At 33.3% G+C, this 27,287-nt stretch overlaps 1 protein-coding gene across 4 annotated transcripts in view; it reads right to left on the reverse strand.

Annotated features, from left to right (window-relative positions):
- Positions 1 to 4,519: 4,519 nt before the first annotated feature.
- Positions 4,520 to 27,287, reverse strand: part of PIK3CB (phosphatidylinositol-4,5-bisphosphate 3-kinase catalytic subunit beta) — a 149,402-nt gene continuing 126,634 nt past the window's right edge. For 3 of the 4 annotated variants that reach the window (XM_031959814.1, XM_031959815.1, XM_031959817.1), the window contains 8 exons: positions 22,650 to 22,828; positions 21,161 to 21,270; positions 20,317 to 20,395; positions 15,702 to 15,869; positions 12,125 to 12,248; positions 10,681 to 10,826; positions 9,224 to 9,356; positions 5,977 to 6,114 (listed from right to left, as the gene is read on the reverse strand). In XM_031959814.1, the coding sequence (XP_031815674.1) occupies positions 5,977 to 6,114; positions 9,224 to 9,356; positions 10,681 to 10,826; positions 12,125 to 12,248; positions 15,702 to 15,869; positions 20,317 to 20,395; positions 21,161 to 21,270; positions 22,650 to 22,828 (1,077 nt within the window). Of the gene's footprint in view, positions 6,115 to 9,223; positions 9,357 to 10,680; positions 10,827 to 12,124; positions 12,249 to 15,701; positions 15,870 to 20,316; positions 20,396 to 21,160; positions 21,271 to 22,649; positions 22,829 to 27,287 lie in introns of all 4 variants that reach the window. The other variant, XM_031959816.1, reaches the window with a different exon arrangement.

Raw genomic sequence — 27,287 nt, forward strand, 5'->3', positions numbered from 1 at the left:
TAGATTGTAAATTTCTAGAGGGCAGAGACTTCCCCCTCCCCTTGTATTCCTTAGCATCTATCAGAAACTTTATTTATGATCTGGCTGCTTCCTCTGGGATTTTATACTGGGATTGACTGATCATGTATCTTTTATCTTCCAGGTCGCTCAAGACCTAGCCTGCTTCCTTGTCCTGAGCTCTCTTAGGACTCCCTAAGGCACCATGAGCTGGAAGAAATGGAATCAGGAAAGCAAGGAAGGAGAGTTCCCTTTAGGAGAGTTCCACAGTAGTGGAAAAAGGAGAGAGCACCTGCTGAAGAGGCGGTTTCCTGCCCTGAGGTTCTTCTCTGAACCTGTTAAATGGAAAAAGTAAGAGATGGACGTGGGAGTAGAGAATAGGGAAACATGGAGAAAATAGTGGGCATGGTATCTTTTTATAACTTGTGAAACTCTGCAGTTTACAGTACTCTCTTCAAAGGGGTTTCCCATTAAGTGTACTCCACTATAGCAATGTGGTTGGCTACGGTGAATAGTTTTATCTTTGAGGAAACTTGAGGTCCAAGAACTAGGAGAAATGATAGATGACTTGCTCAAGGGCACCGGAGGCAACAGGACATTATGCAAACATTAGGACTGACTCTGCCACATTTCCAGTTAGGAAGCCCCAGGCAAGTTAGAGAAACAAAAGCTAAAATTTGGAAGGTGCCGTGTAGCCTTGTATAAAATGTGACCAAGAACCTACCTTTCACAATAGAAGGCCTCCATACAATGGTTCAAAAGACAGTCCTTTCCACTATTGCTTAGTTCAACTCGACCATGTACTTAGTCCTGGAGAATCAAAGAAATAAAATGGAAACAATTCCTACCTCCAAGTGGAAAATGTCCCTATCTACAAAGAGATTATACCCTGAAACTCAAAAGAATGCAACTGTAGAAAGAAAATGAAGAAGGTAATTTAATCAATACCAGGGAGTGTGGGTGCCATTTACTTGTTTTGGACAATTCTAATTATATCTCTGAGCCTGTTCCCTCATTTTTTTTTTTTTTTTAATGGAGAAAACACTAGTCTTATCTCCTTTACAGGATTGTGGGGAAAGTGCATTGCAGATATTAAAGTGACATGAGATGTCACATTTTGACCACAAACCTGACTCCATCATTTCCAGATGCTGCTGCAACTTAGAACAGACATAATTCTTCAATGCTGCCCTTTCCCTCTGCCCCCCAATAGGATCCCTTTATTTTTAGGCCCCTAAAATTCAATTACTTTTGATGATGCACATTAAATGGAAAACACAACTTACTAAATGTGAGATTATAAGAATTTAGAGGATAGAAAATAATCAAGAAAGGGTTCGAATATTGTCTGTTGTAATAGATGGGGTAACTCGGGCTTTAGTTTCCCTATTTTTAAAAGGAGAGGTTGGAGTTAAGTAACTCAATTCTCTTCTGGCTCCATTAGTGTCCTCATGCATTTAGGGTTAGAAAGAGAAATGATTATAAGTAAAGACATATCTTAGGAAAGCCTCTCACTTTCCTCAAGCCTGTTTCCTCATGTGTAAAATAGATTTCCAGTGTCTGTCAATTTTTGATCTTATGATGACCTCTAAGTGCACTTGAATCTATAGCTCGAATCCCAGTGCAAGTGAAAATGAGCCCTGTGCAATGCAAAGGACTAGAGATGAGAAAATGATTGAGGCCTGAATAATTAGGATTGTAGAGAAATTTGAATATCAACAACTGAACCCTGCTCCCTCACCTTCCTTCCTTCACAGGTGGAAATCACCAGTCTCAGGATCAGTTCCTTCAGTTCCTTCCAGTCCTCTGGTAAAAGGAAAACCTCAAGAAGGTGAAATTCAATGTCTTCATGGGACAAGCTCTAAAGAAGCCTTATTTCCCCAAGAGGGAGGTACTTGGCAGGGCATGCCCCTGAACAGTACATGTCCCCGGTGTGAGATCGTGAGTTGCAGGCAATGTGACACCCTGCATTCTGAACGAGACTTCATTGCTCATAGTGTTCTGGAGCACTATGATCAGGCTGGGAGCCAGAGAGCTGGCCAGTTGCACAGGGGTCATCAGAGGAGGAAGTGGAATTGATGGTTGGGATCCCATCCACAAAACTTGACAAGTGAGTGAAATTGTCTTCATTAGCTTCTGCCTCCTGTTTCTTTGTCCTTTTACCATTTTTAACAGCTTAGTCTCCTCTTTCCCATCCTTGTATTGTCCAGTCTACTTCCCTCACAGAAAAATCTGATAATAACCTAATTATGCTGTTAGGATTTAACCAGTTGACTTTTCCCAAGGGAATATTCTCATTTAACAAAGGAAATTGTTTTACTTTAAAGGAATACATATCTAATGGTATAATTCCAGGCAGTATTACAAACAATGAGTTTATAAGTAACTGGGGTCTACTTGAAGACTAAATATATACCAGGTAGGAAATTATCTATTCCTAGCCATGTTACTTATAAATCCCTGTAGAGGTTCCAATTTATTCCTATTCTATTTTCTTCCTTAGAATCTTGCATCTTAGAAAGAATATCCTGCAGTAGGCTGCTGGCAGACAGATTATCCATTAACATGCTATTGATATATAACATTACATGTTCATGCTTTATTCTGACCCCATAGTGGCAAATATCCCTTGTCTAATAGGTCTCAATTTGAAATAATAGAATGTTTTGCTTGGTATTCACAAAAAATTTGGGCAAGTAGGAAAGGTAGGTATTACCTCCATTTTACATACAAGGAAATTTAACTTGCTGAAATAGATACCAGGTCTCCTGACTCCTAGTAGAGTTCTCTCTCTCAAAAAATTACACACATACACACACATATGAACTTATTAGGTGGTTTTTGTTTTAAATATATATTAAACATTGTAATTACAAAAAAATGCCCTGCTCATCTGTCCCTTTTCTGTACTTCCCTCTACTTTAAAAAAGTTTTATTTTTTTGTTGTGTGCTTTTAAAATTTACAATAGTAACTTGCTTAATGCTTAATGCCAAAACACTAATTAACCATTTATGTGTTATGAGTAGTGATAAATGCTTCTTGTTCTAGAGTCTCTGATCAATGAAAGAACCTTCCAGTTCTCTGGACCTCTTTCCTTTCCTATATAATTTCCCTATCTGATAACCACGAGTGAACGAAAATGCGAGGATGAAATTTAAAAATCAGATTCCTTAGTTCCTCAGTGGTATTTTTAATTTCCTAGAAAATGTTAAAACTTAGAGGAAGTGTGGGTTAGTGTTTGTGGAGAGAATGTTCATTCACATTGATGAAAATCACACGTTCTTGAATTAGTGGAATTATGTGAAGAAACTATATTCAGCGGTTTTTAAAAATTAAAGAAAATCAGCATGTACAAGTTATAGCACAGAATAATAAATAGGCACTTATTAAAAAGAAATATAACACTGGAGAACATCAAAAGTCAGAAATGAAAGAAAGACTTTTTTCAGTTCCATAATTTTTTTTCTTCTGTTCTTTTTAGTTATCTTCAAGGGAACCAGGTATATATAGATAAAATATCCTCTATCTAGAGCTTATATCAAACTTTTTCTGAGTAACTTCCTCAGGTATATTATGACCCAGGGAAGAAGAACCAAAAAACTATTCCACATGAAGGATCAGAACTAAATTTCCAATGGACTGGTTAGCCCCAATAAATGTTCCTTATACATTTTTATCTTTGTATTTTCAATGGTTATACAATTCATGGCACATAATGTATGTTTTCTTGAATTAAAATCCATTGGGGGGGGAGGTAATAATAAAGTTCCCAAAAGGTAATATAATTACATCTACCTGCCCCTTATAGGTTTCAGGGCAGGTAGGTATGAGTATTTTGACTATATATAATGATAGTGGCTCCACAGGTCCTATCTAGAAATAATATTTCCCAAATTCTCAAAGACTGCAAATAAAGTGAAGGATGACTGGCATAGCACAAAAGCCACAGGACAAATATCTTCTACTTCAAAGGATCCCATCTTTGGATACTCCTTGGGCATAGTCTAGATGTGACATATGGGTAGGGGTACAGTCTGGCCTATGAGTGATAGGTATTCCATATTTGATTGCCCTACAGACTCAACAGTTAGACTGTATCAGTCTAACTTTTGCTGAGAAACACAGATTCTTAGCATTCACCTAGTTACTATGGCTGCTTCAAGAGTAAGGTGAACATGCAACCAATCAAACTTACAAGCTTCCACTGGAACCTGCAGAAGAGTTACTTAACTATATTTCTTCTCCCTCTTCCATCCCTCCCTCAAACAATGAAATAAAGAATTAAGGAGGAAGATGAGAGCCATTGTTCTTGGGAGCTAAGTAAGAAGAAAGGGTGTGGCTTTCAGAGAGTTCTTCAGATGGATGGCTTGGTCAGCTCTTCCATTTCTGAAAAGGCACTTCACTCAAACAAGGATGACCATGGGGAAAGAGGAATCCAAGGCAGGTCAGACTGCATTGTATTTAGGCTTGTCCACTGATTGGTTTGGACCCTCTAAAGAGACAAAGAAATTGTTCTCTGAAGAAAAGAAAATAACTTTTAATCAAACTTCAATGGAAAGCATGTTTAGTTGAAAAATAAACATATCTTGTTAATTTCCTTCCTCTGTCATTGTGGAATGAGAGTGACCTGTGTTGTTTGGAGAACAGGCAGCAGCTTCGATGGATCTCTTGATGCTTACTGGAGTACACATTTTACACACTCAAACCCGTAGTTCCTATTGCACATATCAAAACTGCTCTCCACTTAACACCCTAAAAATCTGGTACCTCGGCGAATAACTTTTTTAAAAAATCCAATTTATTATGCAACCAACTAAAAGCTGAACACACAATATTCTGCAAAAAATCATCATGTTAGAAGTTTTAATAAATACAGTAAGAACAGATCTGAGACTGTTCATTGGCATTTTCTAAAAAATACTGAATTTCAAGTTGGGAATTTACTTCATAAATAGTTTCCTTGTCTTTTGTTGCCTGTTTTTTTGTTTTTTTTTGGTACAATTGCTCAAGTATTATCCCATATAGCTCACCTTTCCTTATACATACAGTACATAAATCCTGTATCAACATACTTCATTAGGGAAGTGGCTGGAAGAACTGGATCAGGCAGTTAGTTACCAGAAAGGAACGTAGAGGAAAAAGAAGCCCTGCTTTTGGCAAAAACAAAAACCCTGGCTGAAGAAAACCAAAGGCAACATATCTGAGATACTTTTGCGCACGCGCACTCATGCGCGCGCGTGCACACACACACACACACACACACACTCACTCGCTCACATGTGGGCACATGCGCTTGAGCATGCAAACACATGTGTGTATATATACACACACATATCTGTGTGTATGAAGCATACATGTACACACAACCATGTCATATTTGCCATACCATTAGATTTTCAGCAAGTCCTGATGGAATGATACCATAGTATACAAACAACAACAAGAAAAATCAACAGCTTTCCACAGGTTTGATTAAAAAAAAATACATCAATTTTTAGTTTGCACAAAGACACCCTTTTTAAAAGTCCCATTCTGAACGTAAAAACAGCCACTGTTTTTACACTGTCCCATAATTGCTGTGTGTAAAGTTCTTGGCTGAGTTAGCATATGTTGTCACGACACAGAAAAATGAATATTTACATCACTGCTTAAAAGTACCAACTTTTAAAAAGAAAACATCTAGTAGCTTTCTGCGTGCAAAGTCAGCAAGAAGTGATTATCCATGATGTTGATTTTGTATTGGGTCTTTGTCAATCAATGAGAAGTAGAATGCAATCAATCATGAAGGATCATTCAGGTTAGGTTGGAGATTTTTTTTGTTTTTGTTTTAAACTTGGTGTTCCAGGATTTTGTTCCCTTTTTAATTAACACTTATTGTCAGGGCAGTGTTCAGTTTAGTGCAAATCCAAAATGAAAGCCAAACTAAACAAACCAAACAGCAAAAGAACAAAAAACACAGGGAAAAAAGCTGGCACTTGTTAAGACCGGTAATCTTTCCTCATGGTGTGTGCCATCCAGTTTACTTTAGTAGTCCAACTTTCCCTGAGAGCTTCATCAAATTTCTGCTTAAATTGCTTTAGTGCTTCTTCCTCACTCTTCCCCAAGGCCAAAGAGTCCTAAAACCAAAAATAAATAAGTGAATGAATGCTTGTGTGAAAAAATAAACCTACCCCATACTATAAAATTGTGTACATATACTACAAAGGTCAATTCCTATGAGTGTGTAAGCAGGATTACACTGAGTTATCAAAGGTTAAAATTGTACCAAGACTTTTGTGACAGGATGTGACATCCTGTGAAAGATCAAAGTTCTGCTCTCATGGAACATATTATTTAACAGCTCTTTCCTTAAAGATTTTGTATTTCTTTTCATAGCCTAATTTTTTTTTCTTTTTGCTAATGATATAGTAATGCAATTATGTAACAATAACAATTCTTATAAGTAATATTTGCGAGGCAAAAGCAACAATAAAAATGTATATTAAGTTGGAAGCTAACCACTTATTAAATTCTATTTAAAGAAATGTTAGAACATGTGGCTACTGTGGTGTAAATATGACTTGATCAATGTGTATTTATATGTATAAAATAAGAATTAACTAAAGATGTGGTAAGCAAGAATAATGTCCTAAGTGAAGGGACTGATAATCTTTCAAAAGTGGTATCAAACTGTTTGACTCCTACTCTTTGAGTGGGGAGAAAATGGGGGAAAGATAACAGAACAGCAAGAAAACTTGAATCCAGAATACAGAGAAATGACAATGAATAGAAAAAAAAGGAGGGGGAGGAGTATCAAAGGGGGTCACAGGTTCACATAAAAACTCTTTAACTATATGCCTTTTGCTGGCTGCTGATGCTTGGCCTAGGCTCTTGTAAATAAAAAAGAATGTATTTCTGTTTTGGTGATTTCTTACAAAGACACATTCTAGTGATCTCTCCAGTTCTCCATCTTAATTGGAAGGCTACATTTCCAAATATGCTCAAATTAGAGCTTGTTACTATCCAAGCCAGAGTGAATGTGTGTGTGTGTGTGTGTGTGTGTGTGTGTGTGTAAAATATTCATTAGAAGACAATGGACTGAAAAAAGAAACGAAATAAAATTAATTCATTTCAAGGTATTCAAATCTATTATGGTTTTGCCTCAGTTATGTACTTTACACATCTATTAACTGTAAATTAAAAACTGTAAAGTAGTTTGTCAGAAGAAGGTAGGAAAATGACCCATTAAGACCCTGGGACAATACTGGTGATGAGGGAGGAAGCACCTGCTAATTGCAGGGGAAGAAAACTGAATTCAAGGAAGAAAATTAACTACTGAATACTTAAGGTAGTGGGAACAGAGATGCTCAGAAAAGTCCTTAGGAAATATGAAACTCACCAATGAAATTTCCTAGTGGCAGATGAGGTTTTTTTTTTTTTTTTTTTTTTTTTTTTTTTGGTTCTTCATTCTCTGAGAGGACCATGACATCAGGGAAGTGATGCCATGACAGGTGAGTGAGTTGTACAATATGGTCAGGTGCACTGGAGAGTTGTGAAAGCAGGGCTAGCTTCTAAATAATTTACTTATTATGGAACTTAGCAAGCAACCATAAACAGAACATTTATTTAGTAAACAATGTAAGGAGGAAAACAATAAGTTGGGGTCAATGGAAGAAAGGGATTGCTTTTAAATTATCTGTTTCCAAAAACACATCAATAGTTTGATATTTTTTTAATGACAAGATTTTTTTCTATTTTAAACTTATCAGTGCATGATCTTTCTAGCAAGAGTTTAGAGGATCATGATTGTGAGGTCTTGGAATTATAATTAATCTGCTCATTGCTTATCAGTATTTTAATTTAAATGTAAATTTCAATTACTATCTTACTATCATTCAAACAAGCAACATTTATTAAGTGCCTCCTATTTCCAAGGAACAACATAAAAGTCCTGACCCCTTCAGTGGCCTGCATTCTACTGCTGAGAGTAAATAGCTACACAGCAAAAAAAAAAAAAAAAAAAAAAAAAAAAAAAAGCATAATAAAATTTTAGGGGGACAAACTGAAGTCACTCAGGAGATAAAGGTTTTCCAGTAAGAGGTGGAAATAGTGGTGAATTATGGAAGCTAATCAGAAGTGGCAGACGTTGCAGTGAGGGGGAGAGAAGGTAGGCAGGAGAATCTCTGTAGAGACCTTATGCTGGTTATGTAGGGAGGGAGGGAGTTCTGACAAACTGCAAATAGATCAGTCTGGCTAGAACTGAGTATGTCAAAGGAAGTTAGAAAGTAAATCTGGAAGGCAATAGTGAAAGATTTTAGATGCTACTCTTTGACAAATTTGTATTTCATTCCAGTGGTATTAAGAAGAGATTTTGCTTAATTTAGAACATCTTGGAAATGATAGCAATAACACAACATAATTAATTGTTAAAACTGCAGTCCATTTGGTCTAGTAAACACATCTATAAGACAAAAGACTCAACTACATGTTTTAATAGCTAAGCTATTTGCCTCTTCTACATTATTACAGGGAATAAAAAATCCTTCCAAAAGTATGAAGTTTTACCAAATGTCATAAATTGATTGTTTTAAAATTAATCTTTTTTTTAAAGGTTTCATTGAACTTGATTTTGTTCTGAATTCTAAATTCTCTCCCTCTCTTTTCTTTATCCTCTTCACTGAGAAGACAAGAAAAAAAAAAACTGCTGAAAATATGTATACACATACAAAACCAATGTCCACATTATCCATATTCCAAGGGGGAAAAAAAGAAGCAAGAAATAAAAGATAATATGCTTCAATCTACTAAGTGCATCAGTTCTTTATCTGGAGGTGTAGAGAACATGTTTCACCCATGAGTATTTTATAATTATGGTTGGTCATTGTGTTCAGTTTTACTAAGTTTTTCAAAGTTATTTGTATAATATTGCTTTTAATCTATAAATTGTTTTAATTCTGCTTATTTCATTTTCTAGTGGGGCATTGGGAAACCATTTCTTACAATGCAATAGTATTCTATCATATTCACACGCCATAATTTGTTCAGCCTTTTCCTAACACATAGGCAGCTCCTCAGAATTTCCAATTCTTTGCTACCACAATGAGATACAATAAATATTTTTGTACATATGGTCCCCTTTTTGCTTTTTTTGATTATTCTGGAGTTTTTATAATTAGCTACTACAACAGATTTCTTGTCAAGATTTAGGAATGGAATTCTGCATGTATTACAAAATCAAGTTCTTACCTTAAGATACTGTATATCCTTGACGGAGGTGAGCTCAGGAAGTCCTGCTGTCAACATCAGAGCAAACAGAGTGATAAAGAGATTCCCATGCCTTCGTAAAATCAAGTAAGCATCTTCACAACACTGACGAAATCTGCAAGCAGAAAATCACATAAATGTGGCAAAGGAGAGACGGCATGTTTCAGAAAAGAACTCTGACAGATAAATGGTTTTCTAATGACTTATAAATTACTATGCTATACTTTTACCAGAAACTTTCACTTTGTCAGGTAAATAAATCAGTCTAATAATCATACATGTGCTTACATGCTTTTCTCTAAATTGAAATTTTATATGTGGCAATATGGTAGCATAGTAGAAAAAGAGCTGAACCTAGAGTCAGAAAGATTTGAATTAAAATACATCTTCAGACTTGGACAAGTCATTTAACTTGTTTGTCTCAGTTTACTCAACTGAAACCTGGCAATAATAATAGAATCTATCTCCCAGGATCAAATGAGAATCAAATATAATAATACTAGTAAGGTGTTATGCACAATACTGGGCACGCTGCAAGTGCTTTATAATTGCAAGCTGTTATTACTGTTTTTATTAATGATAAGTAGTATAGTGAGTGCATGATGACTATCAAATTTGGAAGTGAATTAGATTTGAGTGGATAACAATACTTGGTTTCTTTACTTGGTGGAGAATTCTTCATGTTGTGTTACATACAGTGAGCTTGCAATTGATAAAAAGGATTATTAGCTGTATAATGTATATAACTGTTGTGTACATGTGTGTATGAAATCATTGTCATTCAAACCAATAGGAATTATTCGCTGTGATTTCAGATAAGCAGAATAAACTGATCCTAACCAAAGTGTTAACAAGTTCTATCTTTCTCACAAATTTCCAAAATCATGTCTATTTTTAATTTTTTATTATTAACCTAATCACCCCAAACCATGACAACATTGAGGACTGAATATGAAAACCGTGGACTTTTTTTCATAGGAGGTGGGTTTTTAAAAAGTGCTTATTAAATTTAACACAGTGAGAAACAAAGTTCCTGCTTGTGTCTCCTGAACTTTTTTCTTCTATATATTTTAGATGTTTAATGATCTTTTTTGCATCATTATCATCACCCATTAATTAAACTCTTAGAACAAAGTCAAGTTTGCAATGCTACAATCTTTCTCAAGTGCTATACACTATTATTCAATTTTTTTTTTCACAAAAATAAGTAATTTTACCAATAATGCTAAGAATTTTCTACACATTAAGCAAATAATGGACTTTAAGTTCTGGGTTTAAAGAGGTTGAATGGAAATAGTAAATTCATTCACTTTCAAGCAATGGACTCTAAAAAGATAACCTTTCCTCCAAATAGAAACACTGAATAGGAATTGCTAAATTCAGCTGGTGAGATGAGAAAGTGTTAGACGCATTTAACCTTGACATCAGGAATCACTTACCGGCCAAACTTTTCTGTGTTTCCTGTTTTTCCTTGCTGAATGACATGAATAAAATCATAGGTAAGAATGAAAGGCACTCGTTCCCGTTTAATGCCAAATTTAGATTTGAAGTTTCCAAGAATATGTCCAAAATCAATGTGGAAAAGCTAAGAAAACAAACGGAATTTCATTGTCCCAATGACTGGATTCTATTTTGCTGATGTGTTTAAACAAAAAGACAAATCTCTCAGAAGTTGCAGGCCTATGATATGGCTGCTTCGTCTTAGCACTTTATGTGCAAGGATTCCTTTTCCCTTGAGAAGGGATTTTTTTTTTTAAAACATTTCTAAGTTTCTTAAGAGCAATATATATATATATATATATATATATATATATATATATATATATATATATGACAACATGTATATAGTGGGAAGAAAAAATAGATTTTTATTAAAAAAACAACTTTCCATTTCTAGTTTTCAAGGAGCAATGCTAACTAAATTAGCAAAGGCTCTGTTTCATTAGGAGAACAGCGGTTGCTGGATTCTTCACTGACAGAAAGCATTTATATCACTCCAAAGCTTGTTTCATTTGTGAACATCAATTAGAAGAGATCTGCTCAAAGTTTCAGATTCTATAGGTTGATCCTTTCTGTAACTAAAATTAAAATAAGCTCATTCAATTTCAATAAGACCTTTTTTTTTTTTCCTGGTAAAGTCCTGAACCATTTTTATATTTCAGAAAATATACCAGGAGCAGGGAATTTAAGCGAAAATATTCTTACCTTATACATTTGATTAAAAAATGTTTTTATGTACAAACATGAATCACAGTGATTCATACCTGAGAAAAATTTCACATGCAAAGGAAGATATTTCATAAGAAACCACCTGGCCTAAATCTTTCTTCTCAATGATGAACATAAAAGTATTATAATGCTGAGATTGTCCAATCAGATTTCTCAAAATGAAGACAAGGATTCTAAAAAGTCAAAGGAGTACTGGAAGAAATGGGGAGCTGATTATGGCTCAACTAATACATCTCAGCACTGTCCTCTTCATCTTGCTCAGACTTCATAAGCACCCCAGTGTATGTTTGACTTTATGTCCTGTTATTTAGGAATCCACTCCTTTCCTATCATTTCTCCTCACCTTTATTCTGAATCAATGCTTCCAGATTATATTTATTTTAAATTCCCATGAAGTAGATAGATCCATGTAATTTTAATTAAAATGTCTCAGTGACATTTCTAAAAATGAACAGAAATCATGGCAAGTATGAAGCATAGAGATAGAGGAACAGTGATAGTTTTATCACAGAAAAGAAAATCTAGAATGAAATCTAAGGTTAAGAGTTTGTCTAGAATTTCTGTAAGGAAAGAAATTCATTTGGGGACATATGACAGCAGCAACAACCCAGTATTCTTGGACTTTCCATCGAAAGACTACAAATAGTAACTTACCTGTCCAGTCTTCCTGACCATGATATTGTCACTATGTCTATCACCAATTCCTAAGACATAAGAAGCTACACAGTAGCCAGCACAAGAGAGAGTGAACTCTTCAATGGCTCGATCTAAGTCATCCCTAAAACAAATCAAGAAACAAAAGGTAAATTTAGGCTACTTATGCTATCTAATATTAATTCAACTCAATAACAGTTAATGCCTTATATATGTAAAGAAGAAATTGGATTCAAAAGCCAAGAAAGAGAAGTATGTAAATATAACAAGTGAGGTAGGCTTTGAAGAAAGAGAAAGATTTGAACAGATTAAAGATGGAAGAACACGTAATTCATTGCAAGCATGAAGTAAAGTCTTATTTGACTATATCACTAGTATTTTATAGACTAAGCAAAGTCATAGAAAAAGAATAGAATGAATGTGGCTATAAGGTAGAGGACATGAAAGTAAATATCAAATAAGAATAAAACAAAAAGTAAAAATAGGAAATGGCTTTCAATGCCAGGTTTAGTCATTTGTACTTGGAGGTACTATCAAATAGTACAACTGATATGTATAGAACCTTTTAAGTTATTACCAATGAAAGTAGAAAGAAAGGAATAGGTATGAAAGCTATATTATTATACAGGTAATATTGCTAGCTTTTGGCAACTAATTGGATATAAGAGGTAAATCTTGAAGAGCAGTCCCTATTGGGGTCAAAAGAATTCAAGAGATGCTCAGAGAGAATAACAAATATTGAAGGGGATGTGAAAAAATGGGGGCACCTACATCACGGCGGAGTTGTGAATTGTCTATGTCCAAAGAGATATAGCTGTGCAGAAATACCACTATGATGTTTGTATTTCAAAGAATACAAGGAAAATGGAAAAGAACCTATATATACTAAAAATTCTATGTATAGTAACTTTTTTTTGTGGTGGTAAGAGAGGATGTCAATAATTTGGGGGAATGGCTGAACAAGTTATAACATATGACTGTGATAGACTACTACTGTGCTACAAAAAATAAGGGAGATGCTTTCAAAAAAACCTGGTAAGTTTTTTATATGAACTGATAAAAAGCAAAGCATGTAGAATTAGAAGAGTAAGCCAGGGGAAAATAGACCAAAAAATAATTGGAAATTAAATAATCTCATACTAAAGAATGATTGGTAAAACAGCAAATCATAGACAATAACTTCACCCAAGAAAATGACAATAATGAGACGTCATACCAAAATGTGTGGGATGCAGCCAGAGTGGTAATAAGGGGAAATTTTATATTCCTAGAGTCCTACTTGCATAAAATAGAAAAAGAAAAGGTCAATGAATTGGGCTTGCAACTAAAAATGCTGGAAAAGGAACAAATTAAAAACCCACAGTCAAACACTAAACTTGAAATTCTAAAAATAAAAGGAGAGATTAATAAAATTGAAAGAGTTGGTTCTATGAAAAAACCAACAAAATTGATAAATCCTTAGTAAATATGATTAAAAAAAGGAAAGAGGAAAATCAAATCGTTCTTAAAAATGAAAAGGGAGAACTTAACACTAATGAAGAGGAAATTAGAGCAAGAAATTTAATAAAAAATTAATTTGCCCAACTTTATGCCAATAAATTCGATAACTTAAATGAAATGGAAGAATACCTTCAAAAATATAGCTTGCTCAAATTAACAGAGGAAGAAATAAATTGATTAAACAGTCCCATCTTAGAAAAAGAAACAGAACAAGCTCTTAATCAATTCCCTAAGAAAAAATGGCCAGGAACAGATGGATTTACATGTGAATTCTACCAAACATTTAAAGAACAATTAACTCCAATGCTATATAAACTATTAAAAAAAATAGGGATTAAAAGAGTCCTACCAAATTCCTTTTATGACACAGACATGGTACTGATACCTAAACCAAGTAGGTTGAAAACAGAGAAAGAAAATTATAGACCAATCTCCCTAATGAATGTTGATGCTAAAATCTTAAATAAAATAGTAGAAAAAAGATTACAGAAAATCATCCTGAGGATAACATACTATGACCAAGTAGGATTTATACCAGGAATGCAGGGCTGGTTCAATATTAGGAAAATTATTAGCATAATTGACTATATCAATAACCAAATTAACAGAATTAGAAGAGTAAATTGTGTGAAGATAAAATGTGAAAGACTTAGCTATTTTGATTAATATAATGAAAAATGTTTATCTACAGAGAGAAGTGATAAAATCAAAAGCAAATTCAAGTAATCTTTTTTTACTGTATTTTGCTTGCTTTTTGGGAGGAGGGGGCAAAATGGCTAATATGGAAATAAGTTTTGGATCACTTCACATGTATAAGATATATTCCTTGCTTTCTCAATGATTAGAAGGGGATAGAAAAAAAGAAAGGAGTTTGGGACTCAACAAAAACTTTTAAATGAATTTTATAAATATATAAATGAATAAAAAGTGACACTGATAAAAAAAAAAGCCTTAGGATGGGTGATAGGTGGTGATAAGTTGTATAATGGAGACAAATTATATCTAAAGATGATTAGAAGTAGAAGCATTAAAAGATCATAAATAATTCTGCCACTTAATGGTGCTATTTCTAAGGAATGCTAAACAGTTTAGTGTGAAACAGACACATGCCCTAAAGCTAATAAAAAGAAAAAATACATGGTAAAGATAGATTTTGCTCATAGTAACTGGGAAAAGAATTTTGAAGCAAGTCTCTCTGATGAAGGCTTCATTTATCAAATGTACAGGGAACTGAGTCAAATTTATAACAACAAAAAAAGAGAAAAATATAGATTTTGCTTGATGATTAAATTTAGGGAGATAAAAGTGAGTTTTTGAATATTTTTAATCAACATGGAAATCAGGAAATTAATTATTAAATATTATAGTTCTATAGTCTTAAGTCATAGCGTTTAAAATGAATATAGACTCCTTGTAGAAGCTAAAAATTCCAGTTTCTTAGACCCTGCTTTTAATTAAAGCTTATTTTAAAAAAAGAAAAAAAATTATTAGACTCTGTGAAATCGTTTGTCAAGCTTTAGAACTTTGGTCCAGAAAGCATTGTCAAACATTCATTTTATGCTTACAACAATTTCATTATTATTGCCATTTCACAGATAAGAAAACTGAGAGATTAAGTAGCCCAGAGCCACACAGCCAAAAAGCATTTGAGGCTACATCTGAACAAAGGATTTTCTAATTCAAAGTTTAACATTCTACCTACTATGCTACTTACCTGTCTCTAATGAATATATAGATAGATAGTTCCATTGTGATCTAGTTAGATCAATAAAAATAAAGTATTTATTGAGTGCCAGCCATAAAGTTGGGTGAGACCTTAATAGACATCTAGTTTCAACTAATTTATAAAATAAATCCTTCTACAACATACAGAACAAGAAGTGATCCAGGCTACATATGAAGCCATTCAAATGAAAGAATATTCATCCATTTCTGAAGGTAGTCCCACTTCTTGTCTACTCTGATAAAAGACTTTATCAAACCTCCTTATGTCAATATAGTGATAAATTTTCTAAAGAGAGGTTACTGACAAAGCTAATTACAAAGTATGACGGTAATAAGAAAAAGAATAACTAACCCCGAATTGTATTCTTTAAGCCAGTTTAGAAGAGCATCTTTATTGAAGGCAGCTGTAGCAGCAACATTACTACTATTTAGCTGAATATCTGCAATTGTTTCAGAAGTACTGACAACTTCAATTAGGCCAGAACGGTCTCCTGTTGCTAAACAACCATATGGGAGCATTCTAAAAGAAAAACACATTAATATGTTATTAGGAAACATGAGAGATGTACATATTTAAATAACTTATTTTAAGATTAGGCCAATAAAATTTTGTATTTCTCCCTTAGTAGTGCAAAAAATAAACATGTTGGTTATATCCCCTTCTCCTACCTTCATTCATGATCTCAGGTTCACAAGGAAAATTATAATAGTTTTACTTTCTGCTAAGTAATTCACTTAGGAAGGTAATAAGCTAAACCAGCCCTGCTAATAGAATAAAAGGGAAATCTAAAAGACTGAGAGAGCAAACACTATTTTCAATTTAATTACTTTTTCTAAAAAAAAAAAAAAAAAAAAAAAAAAAAAAAAAAAAAAAAAAAAAGAAGCAACTCATTTCCTCAATGTTCTAAAGTCAGAACCAAGTCGACCAAAAGCTTTGTAAAAAGGAATTTTTATTGGGGCAGCTAGCTGGTATAGTGGATAGAGAACCAGCCCCAGGGGAAAAAAAAAAAGAACTTTTACTCTTTTAACCAAAATAAATGAAAGTTCATGTTTATATGGTTACCTAACTCTAAAAAACAGCAAGAGCATATGCACGTCACTGAGTTCACAAGATTGTTACTGCTTTCCCCCAAAGCAGTGTCCTCATGAGTTAGTCCCAGTAGATCCTGCTTGTCTTCATTTATGACCTGTTGAGGAACTGACTGTTTTCTTCTCTTCCCTGCTATGTTCTTATTCACATACTCTGAGGCCAGATTCTACCAAACTACTCTCTTCTACTTCTTAGATGATGCCACAAGTTTCAGTGAAAAAAAAAATCTATTATCTAGTATTTAACAATTATGATAGAAATACCTTTTTCTCTTCATCTCATCTCCCCAATCCCATGACAGGATAAAGAGACTGTTCTCCTTTCCATTTAGTTTTAACCATATTTCCTGGTCAGATCACATTTGAAGCTTTTTAGTTTTCTGGGCCTTGCATTTGAAGTAGGACACTAATAAGCTGGAGAAGGTACCCAAGATCACAGTTAAGATGAAGTGCTTTAAAATCATGCTATATGAAGATAAGTTTACAAAAGTAGGGATGTTAACCTGGAAACGACCTAACAGGGTGATATTATAATTAAAATATCTGAAGAGCTATCATGCATTAGATTTATTCTCTTTGGTTCTAAAGATCAGAAGGGATTGATGTAAGGAAAATTTCCAAAAAATGAGAAATCAAAGTAGGCTGCTTCAAGAAGTAAGTCCCTCCCTTTACTAGAGGTCTTCAACCAAAAGCTGGATGACCATTTGAAAGGTATGTTGAGGAGGGAGGAGGTGTATGTGTTGTTCAGGTACAGGTCTAATTAGATAGCTTCCTAAAATTCCTTTCTAGTCTGAAAATTGGTGCTTCAGATTTTTGGAGACGTGGTATGGGAAATTTCAAAAATCCCTTTGGCAAACTTGATTTCATTGTTTTAAAAACACTTGATTTTAATATTAAATGTTTAGAATCCATATTACCAAAAGTACTTCTAGGATGTAAAACAAGAAACCTTAAGATAGTTTAAGGATGAGCACGTTTAAATAGTTTTGATAATGGCACTATCTAGTCTTCTAAACTAGAAACCTTGGATTCTTCTCTTTCAATGAATCTGTCAATTTTTTATTAATTCATTCTCTTTTACTTCTTTTTCTTCATTTTCCCTGCTAATTTAATAATTTAGTCTCACATCATTTTATACCTTCCTGTCTTCAGCATTCTCCTAGGAAGTCTTCTCTCTATTTACTTTTCCTTCCCAAGCAAACCTGTGATGACCCTCTCAGAAGACAACTTTATCATCAAATTATTAATCTGTTCAATAATCTCCAATAAAGACAATTTTTTTTTTTTGCAATGCTGCATTTTATCTAATCATCCTTGTATTTTAGTACTGACTACATACCCTCCGATTAGTTAAATAAACCTCATTTCTCCACTATCATCCCACTCCTGGCCCCATACTATAGACATATATGGTACCTGGGAAAACACAATAGTTAATTAAAATAACATAACCTAATAATCATGGGGCTTAATATTATTGTGAAAGAAAACAAGAATATGGGATTATTACCTGAGTTTTTACTTGTTCTGGTTTCTATGCCTAAGTCATTCTCCTTTCCTGCCTCTTCCTGACTACTTATAAATATTACTCCTTCAATTATCAGTCTCAAAACTTCTTCCATGAAATCCTTGACTGCTCCATATTGATATCTCTTACATTTTAAATTTATTGTTCATAAAACTTGTTTTGGTATTTTAAAATTCTTACCTGATAGTATTGCTAGAATATTTCTCATCTTTTAATTATATTATAAATTCCTTGAGGGTAGCCATTGTGTTTTGTGGTTCTGTTGTTTTCCACATAGGAACTTATAATATTGAGGGATAACAATTGCTCAAAAAATAACGGTTAAATTTAAAATAAATGGTTGCAACAAATTTCTGGTTGCACATATTAAAGCACGAAGAAAATGTTCCTGACAAGTTACAAGTCAGTTAAGTAAATACCTGAGGATAAATGTCTTGTTTAGTATAGAACAGCCTATGATGGCTTGATTAAAAATATGGGTAAGATTCAGGAAGAATGCTAATAAAGAGCCAGGAATATGAACTAAAGTATGAACTTTGACTCTCAAATTTGTGAAAATCCCCACCTTTCCTGTAATACCTTTGCATCTAAATTTCCTTTTTATAAGTAAAAATAATGGTTTGTTCTCAATCTATGGCATAGTTTTGTTCTGGATAACAAAGAAAAGTTATGAATCATTTAAAAACACTAATAACCCATCAAATTATTCATCTAAATTCAAAGCTGAGTTTGAAGGAATTCAACCCCTGTAAAATATAACATACTTTAAATTGATCCTTTAGTCATGGTATTATTTAGAGAAAAATAACTATTTGTCTTGGAGAACAACATGCAAGTAAAAAGAGGGAATGTATCCCCTAAAGTTTCCATGTATATTACTAAGGAAAGAAAAGAAAGTCAAGTTACACTTCTCAGAAATTAAGGGCACTGATTTGTAGCTTAAGAAAATGGCCTTAATTCCTTTGTTTGAAATGACCCCAGTGTGAATACTAAGAAAAAAGAAATTAATCTCAGGCTGCCTGAATAGCCTCATGGCCCAACATGAAAATCAGGAAAACTGGATTTACATTTTACTGGAGGAAGACAACCTAATGTATGTTTTCTTAGTCAATGGAGGCTTAAAAAACAGGTACAACCTGAATGAGGTTATTTAGATCTATTTTATAAGTGATTATTCTTTATTTCATGTAGGGAGAACCTCAATAGCCCTGATTATGAACTCCTGGAATAATCAGATATTTCTTTTACATTCCCTCCCCTACTCTCCACCTTCCACATGACAGAACACATAAGTAGTCATCCAATGAACACTGTGTGGGTCAACTACAGATAATTCCATTCCTTTTCTAAATATACATTTAGTAAATACTCTTTTTGAAAAAAATATTCTCTGTATCAGTGACAGAGAACAACTGAGGAACATATCAGTTTTCCCAGTATCTCATTAATAAGTTTATCCACAAAGGTAATAAAAACTAAGCTCCAATATAGTTATTACTGGGTACTGCCAGCCCTTTCAAAAAGGGAGAAAGTCTATTTCTACAGATCTTATTCTAAAAGAATACAGTAAGATATAGTTCTATTAAATCATGTAGTGAATTCATATATATTACTTATCACTACATAGTCCATATGGATAGGGATATAACTTTAGAATATTGAACATGGAATTAATTAGCTTGAACGACTTATTGAAGTTTTAAAGAGAGGGGAAAAATATAAAATAGTACATTAATAAACAAGACTATAAAACTTCAATAAGTACAACTAATTCAAAATATCCTCAATTCTATTATTAGCTTTTCTCTTCTAGAAGATGTTTATCTAAGGTAAAGATAGAGCTATTCAGAGATAAGAATGGGAAGAGTCAAAACTATTGCTGCAATTTAAATTTTCCCACACTGTACTATCAGAGCCACTTGCTAGTTTTCAGCTCCAGTGCTAAGCAGGATAGTAGGACCTGAGATACACATTATACCACTGTACAATCAGAACTATGAATAAAATCTGTTGTTTTTTCAATTACCAACAACAAAACAACCTATTTTTCCCCCTCCTCTATCTTCTCCTTGGAGAAAAAAAAATACTTTTAACAATTATGAATAGTCAAGCAAAGCAAATTTCTGCATTAGTCATGTAAATGTGATGTTTTTACTAATAGAACCCTTCAGTTTTAGAAAACTTAGTGTACACAAGAAGAAATCAAACTGATGACTAGAATAAAGGTTCTCTCACTCTCCATGAAAAATTGAATTTTCAATTTTTGTATAGGTAAGAGCCTAAAAATGGCACAAATGAAAAAAGAGAATACATCATTGGGTCAAGAAATTGATCCATTACAATTCCTTACCGAAGATCCAATCCAGCCTCTTTCCAAAGTAAATCCATTAACCGCAACATTTGGAGAGTCAACATATCTTGCCGTAGATCTAAAGGAAAAGACTGTTTTATTTGTGTTTTTGATTTACTATGCTTAATAATTATTAAAAGTATGGAAGCAAAATGTGTCCGAGTATAAGGGAAAAAATTAACCAATTACAAAGGATTACAATACTATTACAAAATTCAAATGTTACATAACATATTAGTTTATAGTACCATTTCTTAGCTTTGTAACATCAAGCAACTCAATACCTCTCTTGGAAGCTCTAAATTTAAGAAATTAAATTGTGTGTAAGGTCTCTAGTTCTATTGTAATATAATCTCAAAAATGGCTATTTAAGTTGGCAGACCCTCACTTGTCTTTTTATGTCTTTTGAGCTCATTCATTCAATTATTAAGAATTACTAAGCACTAAATATTTACTAATTTACTAAAAAATACTAATTACTAAATACTAATGCCTAGTATTACTTCTAATTCAATGTATAGTTTTTGCTTGCCCTGCTAGTTATTTGCATATTTAGACTAGGTATTTCAACACAGCATCATTAAATAGGTAAATATCTTGAATATCTTTGTTAGTGTAACTGTCTTAAAAGTCCTTAATTTAAAAAATACCAAATTACACACTTTTATATGTTCAAATTTTTTTTTAAAAAATCATTTAAGAATCAAAAATTTCTCTATCTTGTTTTATCCCACAAATACTTGAATAGACATATGATGCATCTACCAAAAGATAACAATAGGCAATGATTTACAAACTTGAAGGAACTAAAAAAACAAAAACAAAAAACAAACAAAAATCTTACCATCCCCATTTTTAAAAATGACACCCAATGGATCTCCTCCAAATACTTTGTTATTGTATACTATTCTCAGAGGCTTCATTTTAGAATCCATGTACTTGCACTTTTCAACACTAATAAAAGAAAAGATCATTAGGAAAATTCCACTTTAAACAATGATAAGATAAGTTTACATAAGTTACTGGGTTCAGACAGTCCAAGCAACTTTTCACACTGGGTGAACCTGAAATCAGAGCTTAAAACATGGAAAAAGATTATTCTACCTCATCAATAAAGGTTCTATAAGAATGGTCTTGGTAAGCAGAATGCAGTATTTTTATCAATGGCATGGACTCACAAAATACAGATTTTTCTTAACACTATTCCAAATTGCTTTATACTCGGATCACTTTCCATAGTTGACATGGATTAAACTGAAATTTGAGACACTTTATTTTGTAATGTTTTCACCTTCCCCCTCCCCAATAATCCCTCAGAGTTTCCTCCATTTTTCTTCACTTAATCATCTTTCTGTAGTATTGTCAATCTGCATTATAGTGAATGATTTCAAAATCAGGGAAAAATATTCATTAGCTATATATCTAATCTAATCACAAAGGTAGTCTGACTTCTTGAGGAAGAAAGGATCCAATTCTGGATTTAAATAAATTTTTATTACTAGCATGTTTACATGAACTCATTTTTTCAAAATAAATATACAATTTTCTAGAGACTGTATTTTAAAGCACAGTAGGCAATGTATTAATTTTAAATGATTCCTAACATTCTAATTGCATTTCATTTTCAATTTTCAGGGAGAAACTACAACAAAATTTACTTACTAAGTGGAATTGAACATTTAAAAAATATCACTTTCCTAAAGCCATGAGTATATTTTATCAGAATTTAAATGTTGGTCATTCCACACTAAATATCACTGTCATTTATATTTTAATTTCATTCATTTATGTTGCAAAGCAATTGGGGTTAATTGACTTGCCCAGCATCACACAGTGTTAAGTATCTGAGGCTAAATTTGAACTCGGGTCCTCCTGACTTCAAGGTCAATGATCTACCTACTATGCTATCTAGCTGCCTCCATTTTTTATTTTAAATCCAAATTTAAGAATATGATCTTATATTCTATAAATATCTTAAGTTGGCAGAATCCAGATTTACATAAATAACTGATTTTATGCCATTTTAACTACCTCTTCAGAATCAGTAGAGAAAATTCTACTGAGCTAAAAGATTACTGTTAATATTTACATAAAAAGTAGGTAGTTTTTAACCTTTTTTGTGTTGTGGTCTTCTTTGGAAATCTAACTAAACCTACAGAACTGTTGTGAGAATAATATTTTTAAACCTTGAAAATAAACTACATATGATTACAGAGGGGGAAAATACATTGAAAATAGTTATTCAAATATAAGAAAATCAAGTTTTGAAATGCAAGAACCTATGATATATACAGTCCATTTTCTATTTAAGAGGAGAACAATGCATTACTTACTAAAGTTCTGAAAGGATGACACAGGGATTCAAAGGTGACTGAAGATCAGAAAGGGCTTCTCGGTAAGCATTTTGTTTTAAGCATGTATGCATTGCTTCTCTTCCTTTTGCTTTGTTTAACTTTACTGCATTCAATTTTATTAAACTATTTAAGGTCTTCAGCTTATTAAGAGCTTCAACCTGAAACATGTTTTAAGAGATTAATTACTAAGGAAAAAAGAAAAAATGTTTTCTGTAATCATCTTAATGATACTTTACCTGATTTTCTCCTCCCTCCTCCCCCCCCAAAACAAACAAACAAACAAACAAAACAAAACAAAAAACCTTGTAAAAATAATTCAGGAAGAATATTAAAACAAGAACAGAGGTGAAGACAACATAGCACAGTAGCAAGAAGTAGAGGAGCTCCTGTCAAAATTCCTCCAAAGAGATTTTAAAAATGTACCAGACTGAATCCTGATTAGGAAATGCAAGAAAAAAAAAAATCATAGTAAGTCGTTTCTTATTTATGACTGCATAGGGAGATAGAGAAAGAAGTATATGAGCACTGGGACAAGGTCTGGATAAGAATGCAGCATATACACCATTTCAAGCCCCACATATAAGTGCCAATTGACAGCTTTGTCATTTTCTACTTAGTTCCGGGTTCCAGATCTAGGATGGAGTGAAGAATGGACATGTATTGTAGGGTGGTATTTTGGGATAGAGAGCTGTCACAGGCTCTAAGCTGTAATCCAGAAAACAAGCAATAAGGTTATAGCTCAGATCCCACCAATAAAATGAAGTTTCAGTTATAGCTTCTAGCCCAATCTGAAACCTACAAAAGAATACAGATGGCTAAAAAATGATCTAAACACAGGTTAGGAACTTCAAGATCTCGGTCTAGGATAGCAATAATGAGACTTTTGCCCTGAATTTGGCGTTTTTGGTGCCACAAAAATTTCCGGTCTCTAGTTTGAGCTATCTCTGAAGTCCTAGAATAACAAAACAATAATAGAAGAAAAAAGCAATAGGACTGGCCCAGACCTTTGCTCCAGAATTATGCAGAGCTAACCTAATAAAGCACTTATAATGCTCAACAGCAACAACAGCAATATAAACAACAACAACCACATGGCATTTATTATGTGCCTAGTCAGAAAGCAAGTTGGGAAAATGAGCAAAAATCAGCAACAAAAACCCATCTTTAAAAAAAAAAAAAAGCTATTATGATTATGATGCCAGAGAAGTAAGAACAGAACACAAGAAAAGAATGACTCCCAAACACATATATACAAGTAAGGCCTAAAAGAAAAACAACATGATCACAAATTCAACTAAACTTTTTGGAAGAGACTGACAATTTAAAAAAGATAAAAATATATTTTCTAAATGAAATGAGAACCAGAGGAAAAAACTGGAAAATAAATGAGAGGTATGGAAGAAAAAAATAGAAAGGGAATTAATAGCTTTACATTATAAGTCATACAAAATCTTGTCCAAATACAAATTCCTTAAAAATCAGAATGGAACAAAAAGAAGACAAATTTGTTGAGGCAACAAAAAAATAGTCAAAATTTTAAAAAATGAAAGTGTAAAGGTATAAGTCTCATAACAATGACCCTGAAAACCCAGTGAGGAGAAAAAAAAAAAAGAATCATTAGATTTTCTGAATACTAAGACGACCACACTTTCCCCTCCTAAAGACACCTTGATATATTTCAAGAAATTTTAAGATAAAACTGCCCAGATCTTAGGATGGAAGGGGAAAATGAGAATAGAAAGAATCTATTGTTCACTTACTGAAACAAACTTCAAAATAAAAACTCCCAGAAATATGAGTCAAAATCCAGAGCTCCCATATCAAAGAATGAACACACTCATGATCACATACAATTTATCATCCACTACAAAAAAGAAACAGGGAGTCTGGAATACCTAATGTTCCAGCAGGATATAGGCTTAAAATCAAGAATAACTTACTAGCAAAAATAAGTAAAATATGACAGGGGGTAGGGATGGTGGATCTTTAATGAAATGGAGAACTTCCAAATATTCCTGATGTAAAAAAAGTTTGGAACTTCATAGAATCTCTGAAGTTCAAACACAGGAGTTGAGAAATATAAATAAGTAAACAAATAGAAAATGTATAAACTTCTTATATTCTAATATGGGAAGATGATATGTCCCATCTGAACTTTTTCACCATCAGAGATATTAAAGGGAATCTAATTAGGAATGTACAAAAATGATTCTGTTATGTTTTGATCTTAAAAGAAGAATGGATATGGGAGGGAAAAAGAATACACTAGGAGTAGGGCAGATGGGTGGCCCAGTGGATAGAATATCAGCCCTGAAGTCAGGAGGACCTGAGTTCAAATCTGGACCTCAGACACTTAACACTTCCTAGCTGTGTAACCCTGAGCAAGACACTTAACCCCAAATGCCTCCGCAAAAACAAAAACAAAACAAAACCCCACTAAGGGAAACGGTAGAAAAATTCTCATAATCAGAGAGCACAGACAACTACAAAAAAAAGGAGGAAACAGTGGGTGGAGTGGTTGACTTTTGAACTTACTTTTATCTGAACTGGTCAAAAGAGGGGAAAAAACACATACAGAGTTAGGTATAGAAATTTCACTTAACAGAGAGATAGGAAGGAAAGGGAAGGAGGAAGAATTAGAAGGAGAGTAGGTAAATGGAGGTATTAGTTCTAAGAAAAACAAACTTAAGGATGTACAAAAATATTTATAGTTCTTTTTGAAGTGGCAAAGAATTGAGATTTGAATTGCAATTCATTTGAGGAATGGCTGAACAAATTATAGTGTGAGAAGATGGAATAAAATTTTGCTGAAAGAGACAAAGGAGATTTTACTCAAAAGCATAAACCTAGCATTTGAATATTTCACATCTTGAATTATCTTTAAAAGTCCACAAAGTCTAACTTAGGTAAAGATGCTATCTAGGAGGAATGTTAATAATAATAACAACTTGCCCAAATAGCTGAAACTAAATTAGAATGAGGTCTTTTAAATTCTAGGTCTAGTGCTTTACCTGCTGTGCTTCCTAACTGGCCTAGATCACTAACTTATTCGAGATGGGCCAGAAGCAATGGTCAATAAAACTCATACTAGGCTTCTTCAGGGTACAGTAAATTCAGCAAAAACTTAAAAGGTGATAATATGTGCAATACATTGTGTCAGAGGTTGGCATAGATACAAAACTAAGTAACAAATACTCCTTGCTAAGGAGTAGACAATCTATTAGGCTAGATACATGTGTAGATAAATACATGCTAGGATAGGTCCGAATAATAACTAAATAGCCTTAAAAATGTTCATATTTTTATTTTTAGCACTCTGCTTATAAGGGAGGGGTGGACAGGATTGTGTAGGTAGGTGAATTAATCCTAAAGTTTCTATTGACATGACTAACCCAGCAGGCAAGATAGTATAGAAGTTTTAAGCTGCTTGATTACAAAACTGAAATAGTGGAGACGTGTCAGGTCAGCCCTATATCAAAACCCAGATCCCAGTGCTTTTCCACAGTCTCATGGTCTGTACAAACATGGGTAACAAAGGAGAAAAATGGAACCTCTACTGTACAAACAGGAACTTTCTGAAGTATTCCTACTTTTAATTTCTTCTGTTTGCACAGTTGGGAATCTCTTCTGTCCTATTTTTGGCTGGACTGACATTCACTTCCTGACAAGTGCAATGAAAACTTCAATGGTCTTCAACCAATTACTTTTAAGTAATTCATCACCTTGCCTTTTTTATAGGTTTCCAAATCTAACAAGAACTGACAGCTAAGAACTTTTTCTTCTACTTTTAGTCATAGAGAAGAATAAATACTTAAAAGTAGGAATTATGTCTTCTGTGTATATTACTACAAAAGAAAATGAGGTTCTTTGAAAATGGAAAAAACTTTTTCATAGAAAGTAATTATCTTTAAGAATTAATGAATTTTAAATGCATATTCTTCTTTTTCATTCTTGTTTTTGGGACCTAGCATTTGTTGTCTAGTTACATGTGTCTTGTCTCATAAAGTAAGCTCTAAGTTTCTTGAGATTATTTTTTTTCTTTGAATCTATACCATAGTATTGGAAATTATCAACAGTACTCATTAAATAAATGCTTGCTGAATACATGAATACATGTGATATTGCAACAAAAAATTTTTTTTCAAGTATGAATAATCCTGAGTTGGGACAGTTTCCAACTTTGGTCTCATTTAAGCCGCAAAATATGAAAATAATAAAAATACACACAAAATAATTATTACTCCCTCCTTCTTCTATAGGAGATGAAGCCATATGAGAGATCTAGGTAGGTGGGAAATCATTAATCATTTTTTCAGCACACACCATAGACTTTCAATAACTTAGTATATGTATTTTTTCAGGGTTGCTGTGGTAGAAAAATCAATTACCCTCAAAGCACATTGAAAAATTTTTATGACCTTAATCAGACTGGTCCTTAGATACAAACATAAAGGCTAATATTAAAAGTCTTCCCACTTTAGAAATGCTAATTCTTCAGGGTTCTGTAATTTTGAAGTCTGAAAAACCACCACCAGATCATCCTTTTCCTCCTCCTTCCCCAACAGAGAAAAAGACTAGGCCTGTTTTGGGAGAAAAGATTTAAATCATCAGAATTTT

The sequence above is a fragment of the Sarcophilus harrisii genome, chromosome 3 (genome assembly GCF_902635505.1).
Source record: "Sarcophilus harrisii chromosome 3, mSarHar1.11, whole genome shotgun sequence".
NCBI classification, from domain to species: domain Eukaryota; kingdom Metazoa; phylum Chordata; class Mammalia; order Dasyuromorphia; family Dasyuridae; genus Sarcophilus; species Sarcophilus harrisii.